Source organism: Podospora anserina, chromosome 3 (assembly GCF_000226545.1).
Source record: "Podospora anserina S mat+ genomic DNA chromosome 3, supercontig 1".
NCBI classification, from domain to species: domain Eukaryota; kingdom Fungi; phylum Ascomycota; class Sordariomycetes; order Sordariales; family Podosporaceae; genus Podospora; species Podospora anserina.
In genome coordinates, this window is record NW_001914832.1 from 85,764 (window position 1) to 100,462 (window position 14,699).

The 14,699-nt window shown below is 54.7% G+C and overlaps 6 protein-coding genes across 6 annotated transcripts; 4 read left to right on the top strand and 2 right to left on the bottom strand.

The window, feature by feature from the left end:
* Positions 1 to 179: 179 nt before the first annotated feature.
* PODANS_3_240 (uncharacterized protein) lies at positions 180 to 2,038 on the top strand (the record flags this gene model as incomplete). Its single annotated transcript, XM_001903247.1, has 6 exons — positions 180 to 251; positions 308 to 861; positions 917 to 1,187; positions 1,255 to 1,537; positions 1,595 to 1,841; positions 1,900 to 2,038. The coding sequence occupies 6 exons, from the start codon at positions 180 to 182 to the stop codon at positions 2,036 to 2,038; spliced, it is 1,566 nt and encodes a 521-aa protein (XP_001903282.1).
* A 991-nt stretch (positions 2,039 to 3,029) lies between these two features.
* On the bottom strand, positions 3,030 to 5,641 carry PODANS_3_250 (uncharacterized protein; the record flags this gene model as incomplete). Its single annotated transcript, XM_001903248.1, has 2 exons — positions 3,030 to 5,402; positions 5,480 to 5,641. 2 exons carry the CDS (start codon positions 5,639 to 5,641, stop codon positions 3,030 to 3,032), a joined length of 2,535 nt encoding a protein of 844 aa, XP_001903283.1.
* Positions 5,642 to 6,469: 828 nt separating this feature from the next.
* PODANS_3_260 (uncharacterized protein) lies at positions 6,470 to 7,588 on the top strand (the record flags this gene model as incomplete). Its single annotated transcript, XM_001903249.1, has 1 exon — positions 6,470 to 7,588. The coding sequence occupies one exon, from the start codon at positions 6,470 to 6,472 to the stop codon at positions 7,586 to 7,588; it is 1,119 nt and encodes a 372-aa protein (XP_001903284.1).
* A 7-nt stretch (positions 7,589 to 7,595) lies between these two features.
* Positions 7,596 to 8,471, bottom strand: PODANS_3_270 (uncharacterized protein; the record flags this gene model as incomplete). The annotated part of the gene is made up of 2 exons (XM_001903250.1): positions 7,596 to 8,297; positions 8,367 to 8,471. The coding sequence occupies 2 exons, from the start codon at positions 8,469 to 8,471 to the stop codon at positions 7,596 to 7,598; spliced, it is 807 nt and encodes a 268-aa protein (XP_001903285.1).
* A 257-nt stretch (positions 8,472 to 8,728) lies between these two features.
* PODANS_3_280 (uncharacterized protein) lies at positions 8,729 to 10,792 on the top strand (the record flags this gene model as incomplete). Its single annotated transcript, XM_001903251.1, has 2 exons — positions 8,729 to 10,296; positions 10,360 to 10,792. 2 exons carry the CDS (start codon positions 8,729 to 8,731, stop codon positions 10,790 to 10,792), a joined length of 2,001 nt encoding a protein of 666 aa, XP_001903286.1.
* A 2,381-nt stretch (positions 10,793 to 13,173) lies between these two features.
* On the top strand, positions 13,174 to 14,447 carry PODANS_3_290 (uncharacterized protein; the record flags this gene model as incomplete). The annotated part of the gene is made up of 3 exons (XM_001903252.1): positions 13,174 to 13,402; positions 13,466 to 13,672; positions 13,741 to 14,447. 3 exons carry the CDS (start codon positions 13,174 to 13,176, stop codon positions 14,445 to 14,447), a joined length of 1,143 nt encoding a protein of 380 aa, XP_001903287.1.
* Positions 14,448 to 14,699: the final 252 nt, after the last annotated feature.

Consider the following 14,699-nt stretch of genomic DNA (forward strand, 5'->3'; position numbering starts at 1 on the left):
ATGGCAGTGTTGGAATGAGGGGGAATGGCATCCAATTGCGGTGCGTTCAGCTGCTTATTACGACATGAAACGTCTCGAGTCGTGGGCCCAACACTCTTTTGTTGTCAAGGTTTTTTTTCTTTTTTTCTTTTTTTTTCGAAATGGCTGGTGAGGAGAGATGTACCTTTGACTATCTCAAGATGCTATCAACAGTCTTCATTACAGTAGCCCTGGGGTTAGGAATCACATATTTCATCCTCAACTATCCACGTGTGAGTTTCAGCATCTGTTCCGCTTGCACATGGTTTCATCCTGCTAACTCAACCAGTTGAAACAAAACTATCACCTCTCCCGCCACCGCTCCTCACTCCCTCCTTCACCACCAACCCTCAAAACAGGCATCTCCAAACCCTGGCTCTGGTTCCGAGAACTCCACCAACAATACGGCGACGTAGTCTACCTCCAACTCGGCCCCACGCCCACCATCCTTCTAGGTTCGGCTCAAGCAGCATGGGACCTCCTCGAGCGCAAAGGGAGCATCTACTCCAGCCGCCCACGGTTCATCATGGGCCAGGAGCTGCTCTCCAACAACTTGCGAGGGCTGATGGCTGGGTACAATGATTTCTGGAGAAGATGGAGGAAGCTGCTTCATAGCGGGTTCATGGCGAGACAGTCAGAAAAGTACAGGTGGATTCAGAGCCTGGAGAGCAAAGTCTTGATGAAAGAGCTGCTCGACAAACCTGAAGGATTTAGGGAGTGGATGGAGCGGTATGCGGCCAGTGTGGTTGTCATGGTGACGTACGGGAGGAGGGTGACGGACGTGAGGAAGGACGAGGTGGTTGAGATGAACAGGTTGGCGATGGAGAGGTTGACTTTGGTGAAGTAATTTTCCCCTATCCCACCTACGAACAGGTTCAGTTAGCTGATCGCATGACAGTATTCCAGGTAAATATGCAGTCGAGCGTTATCCTGCTCTGAAGTACGTTCCCGCCGTTCTTGCCCCTTGGAAGAGAATGGTGTTGGAACAAAGGGAAAAGGACGTTCAGATGTACACCTCGTTGATGAACGATGTCAAGTCTCGAATGGCCGAGGGAAGATTGCCGGACTGTTTCGCCAAGCACTTATTGGATGAACAAAAAGGACTGGGAATGACCGACCTGGAGGTGGCGTATACGGCAGGAACACCTTTTGGAGCTGGCGTGGAGACGGTATGTTGTTACCTCTGAACCAGCCCCCTTTTTCCCCTCAAGACTAACCAAACAAAACAAACAACAGTCCGCAGGATCCTTGGCGTCGTTCATGCTTGCTTGTGTCAAATTCGGACATTCGTTCATCCCAAAAGCCCAAGCTGAGCTCGATGATGTTGTTGGCCGAGACAGGATGCCCACGTTTGACGACCTGCCGAATCTCCCCTACCTCAACGCCATCGTTTCCGAAACCCTCCGCTGGAGACCCATCGCTGTTTTGGGTGGCACCCCACACGCCACCACGGCAGATGACTGGTACAAGGGGATGTACATCCCGAAGGGGAGCACCATCATCGCGCCTTTGTGGAGTAGTACGTATTCCTTCTCTGCTGAAGTCTCTCAAACAGAGTTCATACTAACAATAACAGTCCACCTCAATGAAAAGGACTTCCCTGATCCCCACACTTTTCTCCCAGAGCGTTTCTTGAACAAGGAGAGGATAGCAGTCTACCCCGGCACAACCGGCCACAGCGCGTTTGGGTGGGGTAGGAGAATTTGTCCGGGGATGCACCTCGGCCAGGCCTCCGTCAGTATCAACATTGCAAGGATACTGTGGGGGTTTGATGTGAAGCCTGCGAAGGATGAAAAGACCGGCAAAGAGATCGACGTTGACATGTGAGTGTTCCCTTCCCCCCATCAGAGGTCTGCAAGAAAGGAACTGATGAGTGAAAAGATTTGCCTTTTCGGACGGGTTCAACTCTAGCCCGTTGCCGTTTCCCTGCGAGATCAGGCCCCGGTCGAGCAAGCATGTTGAGGGTATTGAGCGGGAGTATAGGGAGGCTCGTTCCAAGCTCGAGATATATGAAGTGTGAAGTTTGATAGGTACCTTGGCTCAAATGAGAAGTAGCCGTGTGTGAAGAAGGCATCAAGTCAGACCCAACAAACATCTGTGTTATCTGTACACCACCCCCTCCTCAGGCCTCTTAACATCCTCCGGCGCCGTTGTAAAGGCACACTTGCCTAACCCCCCACTCATAGCAATTACCCCCCCACTGCACAAAGAGCAAATGCCCTTCCTCCTCATTCTCAGGAAGCGCATGACACACAGCACTGATTGGCTTACTATTCGTCGACGCCATCCTCATCACCCCGTCATACCTCCTCATGGTACTCAGACAGACATATCCAACCACAAGCGCGAGTCCTGTCAAGATGGCCGTGACCGATGCCGCAGGGCTCTACCCGCAGGTCGAGTGAGAGTGCGCCAGCAACAGACGCTGTGAGAGCAACGAGTGCAACCGGTCGACTCAGACACCCGTAAAGTCTTGCGAACGTTGGGGTGCATGTACGGCTGAACTCGTGTTGAACCAGAAACGTTGTCAGCGAGTCGTCGGCTTGCTGTTGCTGCACTGGCAGCGCGCGAAGCGCCGATGAAAAGATCATTCAGGCAAAACCTGGCCTCGATGCATCAAATTTTGGGTACGGCAGCATGCATATGGGTAGGTACATGTATCATGTTCAATATTTGGTAAATATATAACGGCCAAGCATCTGATTCCCCTCGGTTCCCAAAGCTTCTATCGAATATCAACTTTGCAAGCCAACGCGCCATGCTTGGTGTGTGTGGTATACTGAATGGCGGTAAGAAGTGTGGTATAATGATAGAGAAAGAGACTCGACCTGAATAACAGACCGTTCGACAAGACCAACCGAAAGAACACAGAATAATTGTCCATAGTGACAGTCATCCAAGACTCCGATGACAGTATGTGTGACAATGGACAAGGCCAAGTATCCTCCCTCAACGCCAATCCTAATGCAAGCAAGAGAACACCACTTCCCAATGACAACGTGTAGAAATATTCAAGCAACGACACCCTCAACCCCGCCAAGAAATCTCCTGACTCTTCCAAGTTCAAGCTCGCCCTTCTCCGACTCGACGGCTTTCGTCAAAGTTTCGAGCAGCCGGTCGACTTCTGCCTCTGGCCGGCGTGTGCAGAGTGAGACAAGTTTCCGGTACTGCAGCTCCCGCTGCTTGCTCCGCGCTTTCAGTCTACCAACCATGTGTCGTGTCTGCTCCCCTCTGGCGTGAACCGCCCTGATTCTGGCACGCAACACGGCGGCACTAGGGAGACGAGCAGCGGGATGTGGCTTGTCCGCGTCGGCGGCGAGGTGGCCGTCCACTCCGGTGTCGTCGGCTGCTTGCTGCTTTGCTTCGGTGAGAACCGCCCTGAGTTCGGCTGCCCAGTCCTGCTCAGGCCCAAGATTGTGGATGGAGACACGGTGTTGCTGTACGAGTTGACGAAGTCCCATTTCCTCCTCCTCACAGGCCAGCGCAAGGTTGGAGGCTTTTTGACGGGCGAGCTGCTGGGCAGTAAGCTTCTCTTGAAGAGCTTCTAGGTTGCGGCGAGCCTCGCCAACCTGGGCCGAGGTTGTGCGCAAAGATCCGTGAAGCGCGTCGATAGCGTCTTGCTTCTTCTTGAGTTCGCCCTGGAACTGAGAGGTTGACTCGTTGATAAGATGAGAGATGGCTGAGGTTTGAGTCAGTAAGGATGTCGCATGACGAGGCAAGGAAATGAACCCACAGTTGACAACCTCATCGCTATTCTCCCTGCTCTTCTGTCTCGACCCCTGAGGAGCGTTTCTCTCCCCGGTCTCGCCACTGGCGGAGTGTCCATGTGCCAGCCCAATGCCAAAATCCAAGGGACGTAAACCGGCGGTATTGGCGATTTCAGGGTCTGCGCCAACCTCGATGAGTTGTGAGATGATGCTTCGGTTGCCCACACGTGCTGCCACGTTCAGGGCTGTGTCACCTCGGTTGTCTTGTGCGTTGACAATCTCTCCCATGAACCGACCAATGTTCATTCTTGACGAGGCAAGCCCGTTGCTTCCATAAGTCTGGCTCTGACTGCTTGGATTGCTCCCTTGGCGGACCACCCACTCAAGTAAGCTCTCAAGGTAGTACCGGGTGCATACATTCCTACCCTGTACCGCACTGACGAGGGCAATGTGATGCAGCACCGTCCTGCCCTTGTCATCTCTCACGTCCAGGGTACCGCCCAGGATGTCCAGAAGATCGGGGAAGCACCCGTGTTCCATGGAATTGGTGGCATTACAGGCCCTCATCAGGGCCGTTTCTCCGGATGCGTTCACACGGAATGGACTGGATCCCGCCTCCACGAGGGCTCTCAGGAGCGGCATCCGGGCAAGAGTGGCAGCCCAGATGAGGGCTGTGTTGCTCTGAGCATCAATGGGACCGTCAAGTTCTTGCGGGATCATGTTGCGGAGGATGCTCTTTTGGTTTTCGTCAGGGCCGGCCGTGTTGAGGAACAGCTGCATCAGCATGCTGCGTTTTGCCTCGGCCTCGGGAGCTGTTTCGTATGGCAGCGGACGCAGCGGACCAGGAGCATACTCCGGCTCGTTCCGGGAATAGATGAACGACTCGTTCGGCTCGGTGGGTGACCCGGGAAAGTTCTCGGCGTAGGGGTTCATACTTGGATATGTCGGGGTGAGCCCTCCAAAGCTGTGAGCGGGTGTGAGAATTCTTTGCCTCTTGCGCGCAGGCTCGACCGTCTCGTTGACCACCGGCTGTGTCTCTTGAGAACCAAAGGCAGATTCGGGGGCCCCATAGTTGGACACAAAACTGTGCTGGGAGTTTGGTGGGAAGTCACCAGCATCTTGCATGGACGGCTGGCGTTGGAAGCTGGGAGCGCGAGACGGAGGGTTGCGATTTCTGGGAGCGGGCGACTCGAACCTGGCTTTGCTAATAGCATTGATAGCATGGGATGCGGTCGACGAAATGCTCTTGAAGAATGTGCCACCCTGTTGAACACCACCTCCGCGGCTCTCCTGAGAGCTTGCGTTGTACAGACGCTTCCGCTGGGCAGCCATGGCCTGTTCTTTTGTTGGCGTGTCGACATCGGGGGCGCTTCCTCCATCTTGGCCCCGCTTATGGGTGAGAAGTGCATGGAGCACCTCATGGACGCCATACTGACGGCAAACCTCGAGACCGCGTTCAAAAGGGATCCATGTGCCCTGGTATTTCCCGTAGCCACCCTGAACCTTTTCATGCTCGCCCGTCTGGATCTCCTTTTCCAAGATTTTTGTCCGGCGTCCCTTTTCCACCCCTGCCACCTTTAGGATCTGTGTCGCATTGAGCCAGCCATCACTCTGACGGCGCATGACGGTGATGCCATTGGCTTCGGTTTCGTAGACACCAACACCCGAGTAGAGAGCCTGGAAAGAGTTAGTAGCTGTCCACACACCAGGAAGGGAATTCAGGATCCAAGACTAACCGAGTATATGGGCATAACATGCTCAGCGGGCTGTGGTGCTGGGTCGGTATACTGGCGATAGGAAGACTGCAAGTTGAGAGTCTGGGAGGAGGGTTGGCTCATGGAGAAGGGCTGCTGGGAGGAGGGCTGGGGGTACTGGTGAGACTGCTGCGAGGCGGTCATCTGTTGTGACAACTGCATAGTGGCAGCAGTCTGGGGAGGTGGAGGGGTGGGAGTGGGTATCAGAGCGGTGGAGGCGGGCCCAGAGAAGGACGGGCGATGGGAGGTGGCAGCGACAGAGGTTGCGACGGTTGCCGAGGCCATTCAGCAGGCCATCCGGGGAAGAATACGATACGGTAAAGATATTATGTATGTATGGGGCGTGATTAAAGATATGCCTAAGTGTGATGTCGTGGTGGTTGTCGTCGATATTCTCGAGAGAGGGGGGGGAGGGCAGAGGGAGGAGGGCAGAGGGAGGAGGGTAGAGGGAGGAGGGCAGAGGGAGGAGAGAAATCGGCCGTCTGTTGCGAGCGGTGGTGGGTCGTCGAGGAGAGATCGTACAATATAGCGACAGACCAAGCAGTTGGTCCAAGTAGTTGAAGCAAAGTATGGAGCAAAGATACGGATAGAGTTCCTAATCAATTAAGACGTGTGATTTTCGTGTTCTTTCGCGCCTTGTCTTGCTGCGCGCCCTCTGTTCTCGTCGCGTGCCCTTCAATTACTCGGAAGCGAGGTGGGGCCACGTCTTGGCGCCGCACACTTCACGCGCCAGCCGCACAGACCATCCTCTTTTTTTCTTTTCTTTCTTTATCTTTGTTACCTTGCAGGTTGTGTTTTTCTTGCCTTTTTTTTAACCGTGCACCCGTTGAGCCTCGACTCCAGGTGGTCCAAGCTCCCACTGGAGACCATCATTCTTTTCGACGGCACCTCTTCCCAACTCTTCTCCTATGCACAGCAGTGGAAGCACTCACTGCCTGCTTCATCAGCTAGCCATGGCACGGGAGCCTGGGTGATTTGATTCTCCGCAACATGTCCCGACCACTTCAATTACCCCCTCCAACGACCACTCTTGGCCTCTATCGACAGCTCCTCCGCGAATCGTCATACCTGCCTTCGCTGGCCCGTCCACATGTCGATCACCAGATCAAGGACCGCTTCCGTCGATATCAGAAGGGCCACGTTGACAATGGCCGCCTTCGAAAGAAGCTCAAGGATGCCCATCATGAGCTCCGAGTCTTGCGCGCTGCCAATGCCGGAGACATGAACCGGATGCAGAAGATTCTGCTCAAAGCTTTTGGCCGCACTGGCAGTCGACGCCGGGACCTCTTTAGCAATCTGGTACGACGCCCGCCCCCAGCTACCACCGAGGAACTGGAAGCACAAGTGAGCGGTACCCGAGCGTGGAGCTTTGATAGGGATCCAGACTGGCTGGATGGGTGGGATACCGAGGCCCTTCTTGCATTTGCCAAGGTCCAGGCAAAAACAAGTCTTCCATCCTCTCCCAGAGGGCCCCTGCTTCCCAAGCACGCCGTCTCGCCAGACAAGGATATCCCAAAGGAGAATGTGTACGGCAATCCGTTCCCGGAAAAGGTGGCGAGAACGAAGGTCAGGAAGCTCTATGCCAGCCTGGCCGACCGAGTACTTCCTCCGTTGCCAGAATCCGAATGGGACAGGCTTGCTCTGGTGGCCGAAGGGAAATTTGAGGAGGCCGGATGGTATGTACCCTCTCGGAGGTCTGCCGCGAAGAGTTTGGCAGGAGATGCCGACGCGCAAGCAGGCGAGTGGAAATGGCAGCTCTACGCTACGAGGCCGGTTGGCCTGGTTGATGTTGCACAAAATAAGAAGCAAAGGTTGCTCAGCGGGGCTTTGGATGAGAACACGCCACACGGGAACACCCAGCCAGTGGACCGTCACATATACACAGCCAAATTCTGGAAACGTCTCGTCAAGTCGATATGGCTCCTCACTGCAAAGGGGACGCGGGACCCAGAAAGGGGTGGCTATCGTGTCACTTGGGCGAGGGCACCTTTCCAGGCTCCAACAGCAACAACCTCTGGGATGGAATTTTTTGAGTCCCTGCCAGTCGACGCATCGCTCAGCAACAAAACCAAGGGCCCAAAAAAGAGGGGACGGAAATCGGCACGATAAGGCTCTCTTAGTCCAAAAGTGCTGCCAACTTATTCAACCCCTCGCCGTCAACACGCATGCCAACCCACTCGCTCATCATATTGGCGCCAATGCTTTCGTAGAACTTGATGGAGGGTTCGTTCCACTTGAGCACACTCCACTCAAGCCGCCCTCCCTTTAAGGCCACGACTTCCTTGGCCAACTCGACTAGCAGTCTCTTGCCGTACCCCTTTTTGCGCTCGCTCTGCTTGACGTAGAGATCTTCGAGGTAGATGCCGGGGCGGGCGCGCCAGGTGCTATAGTTGTAGAAATACAGCGCGATACCAGCGGGAATGCCTTGGGGGCTCAGGAGGATCAGGCAGCGGGCTGGTTTGTTTGAGGATGTCGACTCGGTTTCGTCGGCAGCAGGAACGGTAGATGTGGACGAGGAGGGGGCAAAGGCGATGGTACATAGTAGTTTTTCCTCGGTGGCTTCGACGCTGCTGAGCTCGTGTTCATAATCGGCGAGTTCACGGATCAGCTCGAGGATGGCGGGAACATCTGTGTTGTGCCAGTCAATACCAAGCTTGTGTGACGGTGTATTCCGGGCTGGAACAGCTGCAATCGGTGGGAAACATACCCTCGCGTCTAGCGTGACGAACAATTGGATCTGGAGACATGTTGTACATACGCTGAGCTTCTGTGTCTTGTGGAAGACCATCGAGTCAATAATGCCCCGCACTATAACAAGCTCCGTGGTGGGGTCAATTGGATAAATCAATTAGGTACCACCAACCCAAGGGCGCGCCTATCCATTGACAGTGTTGACCGCGTGTACCTGGGGATGTGGGGATCTGATCTGAGCTGATCTGATCACCAGTTCATCCTCAGCATGTGTGTAAACTACTGGGTCGTCTCTTGACATGGCTTGTGCGATTTTGTGTTCTGCTTACTCCAATCAACGACCCCGCCATCCATTTCCGATCCCTCACCGCACGCTGCAGAGTGTGTCTGTTCGGGCACACAGCACACCACACCGGGGAATTCCGTTTCCCTTTAACAACCTCCCCATGAGCTCTGCTTTTACCCCTCTGACATCATCCCCCTCTGTACTGTACTGAAGCATTCTTACCACCCATCAGTCAAGGCATACTCATCTGATCTTGGCCAATCACCAGCAAAATGAGTGCATCTCACACCCCCACCGCCGAACCAACCGTCACCTTTGCCTCGGGCCGTGACACGGTCAATGACCCCCCCGACGTCCGCATCCTCCACTACAACGATGTCTACCACCTCGACTCCTCCTCAGCCGAACCCGCCGGAGGCGTCTCCCGCTTCATGACAGTAGTAAAAGAATACCGCTGCCCGCCCCAGCCCAACAACAACCTCCCCGACCTCGTCCCCCTGTTCTCGGGGGACGTCTTCAACCCCTCTCTTGAATCCTCCATCACCAAAGGCTCCCACATGGTCCCCATCCTGAACAACATCGGCACCCTCGCCACCTGCGTGGGGAACCACGACCTGGATTTTGGGGTCAGGCAGTTTCGCTATCTATCTTCCAAGTGCCGCTTCCCCTGGCTCCTCGCCAACGTCCTTGATCCTGCTTTGGGCGAAGGGGTCCCACTGGGTAACGCGAAGAAGACCCACATGATCACCACGTCAAACGGGATCAAGATTGGGCTGATCGGTCTCGGGGAAAGGGAGTGGTTGGACACGATCAACTCCCTTCCGCCTGATATCGTTTACCGGTCGGCCAGTGAGGTGGCGCAGGAGCTGGTGCCGGAGCTGAAGGAGCAAGGCGCTGACGTGATTATCGCGCTCACTCATCAAAGAGAGCCAAACGACAACAAGCTTGCGAGGAATCTGGGAGGGGGCATGATTGATCTTATTCTGGGCGGGCACGACCACTTTTATGCGCATAGTTACATCAACGGGACCCATGTGCTGAGATCAGGGGCGGATTTTAAACAGCTGAGTTATATCGAGCTGAGGCGGAATCAGGACCTGGAAGGGACGGCCAAGAAGTGGGACGTGGATATTGTTCGGAGGGACATTGTACGAGCGATCAAGAAGGATCAGGAGACGGAGAAGCTGGTCGAGGGCTTGACGGCGAAGCTTAAGAAGAGTCTGGAGAAGCCGATTGGGTGGACGGCGGAGCCGTTGGATGCGCGGTTTACGACTGTGAGGACGAGAGAGTCGAACATTGGGAATTGGGTTTGTGATATCATGAGGGGGCATTACGGGGCGGACTGTGCGCTGATGGCGGCGGGGACGATAAGGGGGGATCAAATCTACTCGCCGGGCCCGGTTAGGGTGAAGGATGTGACGGATTGTTTCCCGTTTGAGGATCCGGTGGTGGTGATCAAGGCGGCGGGGAGGAATATCTGGGACGCGCTGGAGAACGGGGTGAGTTTGTACCCGGCGCTGGAGGGGAGGTTTCCGCAGGTGTCGAATATCAAGTTTAGGTTTGACCCTTCGCTGCCGGTGGGGGAGAGGGTGTTGAGGGTGGAGATTGGCGGTCAGCCGCTGGATAAGGAGAAGGTCTATGTCATGGCTACTAGAGGGTATATGGCCAGAGGAAAGGATGGGTACAAAGCCTTGCTGATCCAATCCGAGGGTGGTGATTGCGAGGAGGTTGTTTCGGAAGAGAACGGCATCTTGATCTCAGCGATGCTGAGGCAGTATTTTATGGCGCTGACCGTCATGAACAAGTGGGCCAGATGGGGTCCATCATTGGCAAGACATTGGTTTGTTTCCCCCTTTACTCGGACGCGCAGAGCCGTCAGAAAACTAACAGGACATCAAAATAGGGACAAGGTGGTACAAGAGACTTCCTCCAGCTGTCCCACTTTGCCAGCGTCACCAACCGAGACCCGCCAGCCAGGAGACAGGAGAAAACACGGCGACACCACCAACAACTCGCACAAGGGATGGGACTATTTCACACCTGCCAAACTCCGAGAAAGGAGATCAAGCGTCAGCCCCTTGGTTGGTCACGCAGAAGACGACTCGTCCGACGAAGAGTCACCGGATGAGGACGTACACCGGACCGAAGTCAGAGACACTGACAGGGAGCTGAGGGTGATGCGCAAGTTCTTTAGGAAGTGGTGTCGTATTGCGGGTGTTGATGATGGCAAGGACTGCGTGGAGGGGCTCAAGGACAGCGAGGGTGAGGTTAGCTGGACACGGGCGATTAAACCCAAGTTCGAGGGGAGGATTGTGATGGTCGCTTCTCAAGCTTAGAGTTGCACTTCAAGATTCGCTCAAACACTGGGCTTTTGGATACCTTGTCGGAGAGACCATAGAAAGAACGGCGAGGATCTGCGAAACAATGGGCATGTTGCTTTTGTCTTGTTTGGTACGTATGCACGTAGGTGGATGTGTATCATGAGCTGCATGTGCTGTGACATTCCGTGCTTCACGTATTAAAATAGCCTTGTCAGGGCCATCGACTGAGGGGGAAATTACCGAGGGTGTGCTGTAGTCTTTGCACATGACAGCTTGGCAGTTGATGCAGACATTTTGGGGGGGTAGACGATCCAGCTCAGTTGATGATAAAATTCTTCCTCACAATTGAGGTGTCAGTGACTTGATAATACAATATGGGCCAATCTTGCACCTTGCCCGGCCCAAACCGATGAACAGACGGGATCTCGGGCCTGGCTTCACCCCGCGTTTTCCTTTCCAAGTTGCAGGTGGACCACCTCACTGACCCCGCCGGGCTCCCCCCTGAATTCCACGTGCATATTGTCGCCCAGACACCGAACTGAACCAGCCCCCCGGCGGCGTGCGAGCGTTGATCCTTTGGGCAGCATGGCCCGGATACTCCGACCTACTAATGGAAGAAAAGCATGCCGAAGAGAATGGAAAGATATTGACAGGCAAGTTGGACTTGATATGTATTGCAATAACAAACCCAAAAGGATGTGATGAACTTCGAAGCGAGGACGTTGCTGAATCCGAGCTTCTTGAGTTCTTGGTCTATCCCGTTTTCTTTCTTTTTTTCTTTCCTTTTTTTTTTGTTTCTTGGCCCTCTCGGGCTGCAAGTGTGTGCCGCATCGCGCTAGTTCCCGTCAAATACACGCCACGCATATTGCTTCCATATCAGTTTCTAGAGCATTGGCAACGGGTTGCCCAGGGAATTGTCCACCAGGTGGTCCATACATATACAACTGCCTGTGTGAGCCAATTTGTTTCACACCCTCGATCTTTTCTCCCTGATGAGGTTTGGTGTCTGCTCATAGTCTTGAGCCCGGGCGGCCATGTTATCTATCCATTGTTCCGTTAGCCGGAGTGGAGCCTGCCCGGCGTAGGTGGAGCCGCAGTAACGCTGGAGATGTTGAGGATGCCGTGGATTCTCGGAGAAGAAACTCCTCTTTCCGCCTCTCTCTCCGTCTCCAGTCTTCTTCTCCACGATCCGCATGGAGCCGTGGAATCTGTCAAAATCGTTCAAAAGATTGGAGAAAGCGGGGCCTCTCGGGTCAGGAAAAAGAAAGCGTGATCAATCGATTGTGAGCGACGAGACGCGCCATGACGGGCAAGGCCGTGCGTATCTTTTCTGAATGATATCCAAGAAACGCTAGCTTACGAGTTCATAGCCGGTGTTAGGTAGCGAGTTGTAAGCTGCAGCGATAGGCTCATCAATGTCCCGGTACTCGAAGGGGAAACTGGCTTGGGTGGATGTTTGAGATTGACAGCCACAGATGGGTTCAGGGGTACTGTTGGTCACCGTGACATTTTCTGCGCAGTGTGAGGGTACCAGCCGCCTGGTGAGGTGAGGCATTTGGGAGGGTCCCCGGTTTTCTTCACGCCCGGAGCGCCCTCGAGCATTGGCAATCGGCGGGTCTGTCGCATCTTGAGAGATGAAGAAGCCGATGCTGGGCCCTTGGCTCGACAGCCAGCAACAGAGGCTCTTGCAGTTGGGGGCAAAGCGAAGCCGGGGATCACCCTGTTGTTATCCCAACGTCTCTCAACAAGCGAGAGAACGACCGACACAAAACTGGTTAGCTCACCTGGCTGCAGCATTCGGGTGCGATTTTCAAGCTGGTCGTCGACTGGCGAATGGGGGCCAAGCCGCCGTGTCGAAGGTGACATCGATTGGCATCCCGCTAGTGTTGGTGGTTTTTTTCTCCGTTACCTCTTCTGGAGGATCTGACTGTCGCGTCGATAAATGGTGAAAAGCACAAGGGGGCGGTGGGGGGAATTAGTGTGAGGAAGATTGTCTGTGTGCCCCCATGAGTGCAACGTCCAGCAAACGAGTGCCAAATATGGACGCGATATATATGAGGGCCAGCCTTCCCCGGAATCCCTTACAGAACGGTTCCTCTCCTCTGGGCTTTCTGGTTCCCGTTTCCTTCTTTTGATATTCCTTTATTCAGCCTTGTAGGCGACAATCACCTGCAGCCACAGGCCATCCCGTCTTGTCCCGGTTTTCTGTCCTTCACATCCCCATCGACTTTGTACATACATAGGTACATCAACACCAACCGGGCAGGGAGATCACCGGCGCGAATCTCGCATTCTTCTCGACCGCAAGGTCGGGGAAAGAAAGAGGTCCACGCTAAAGAAACTGGATTCGGGGATCACTACGATTTGGGCGGGCAAGGGACGACAACCCAGGCGCCATGAGACTACCACCACCCGAGGTCAGAGCCAGCTGGCCTCCAGCCAATTATGAGAATCCTGAGACGAGAGGCCCGGCTCTTCTGATCATCCAGCTCATCATGCTTCCCATCGCCCTCATCGTTCTACTCCTCCGTTTCTACGTCCGTATCAGCATCATGGGCAAGGTCGAATCCGACGATTGGTTTATGGTGGCCGCCGCTGTATGTTTTATATGCCCCTATTCTCGGAGTAGCTTTGGCAGGATGTGACCGTTTTCTGACCTGACTGGTACCTAGCTGTGCGGAACGGGAGTAACAGTGTGCGTCATTCTGGCGTCCTCCCTGTACGGCTGGAGCCTTCATATCTGGGATCTCAAGTATGAGACCATCGTATCCAACCGCAAGGTGTCCATGGCCGTGCAGGCTCTATTTGTCTTCGCGACCAGCTTTGCCAAGGTGTCTATCCTGATCAGCTACCTCCGTCTTGCGCCCCAAGGGTCGTGGTTCCGAAAGCTCACTCGTGCGTTGTTCTCTTGCCGTTCTGGTAGTACGTTGGTCGTTGATATGGTGCTGACATGACCACAACAGAGGGCACCATTGCGTTTGTCGCCCTGTTCAACTCAGCCTTCATCGTCGTCCTCTTCACCCAATGCCGGCCAACATCTTCCTACTGGAACATCATCTTCAGCAAGTCAGACTGCGTCCCCGAGGGCCCGCCGCTCATAACCCAGGCGTCCCTGACCGTGTTGTCCGATTTCTTGGTCTGGATTTTGCCACTGCCGACCTTGTACAAGGCCCGTCTCCCGCTCTCGCAACGCATCGCGCTCATCGTCCTATTCTCGTTTGGGGGCGTGGTTGTCATTGGGGCCATTTTGCGACTGTACTGGATCTGGCATGTGGTGGAAAGGACATACGACGTGACTTGGGAGGGGTTTCACCTCTGGATCTGGACGGCCGTCGAGGTGCATTTGGGAGTTATTTGCGGTTGCGTGCCATGGTTGAAGTCGCTGGTCAAGTTCTGGAAGAACGGGGGCTCGACGGCGGCGGGATATTCCCACAACCGAGCCGGGAGTAGGAGTCTGGGCAAGATGACTGCGGGCAGCAAAGGGGGGAAGCTGAACGGGGAAGAGGAGGGTGCCGATTTCAGGTGTGACCGGGGGGCTGTGTTTCGGATGGTGAGCGTCAATGGCAAGAAGCTGGACGGCGATGCGTACATGGACCTGGACAGCTACGACGGCAGCAGTACCGCGAAGCTGGACGTCGAGGCAGAGCAAGGCCCAGCTGCCCGGAAGTAGATTGGCAGAACGATGCCTAACCACCTGTTGTAATTAAACACCGACAGCGTCAATGTATCCATCCTTGTTATTTTCTTTTTTGTTTTGTTCACAGACACTACCCCAGATTGCCGGCGCGGCAGTTGAGGCAGCGGAGAAGTGGAGGCTCAAACGGCGCACTCGCTAAAAGAGACCGAAAAGGAAGTGGCCGAAGAAGAGGGGCGTCAACCCTGCCGACCCTGCCGTTGAGCCGTGGCCGGGTTTCATTGCCGA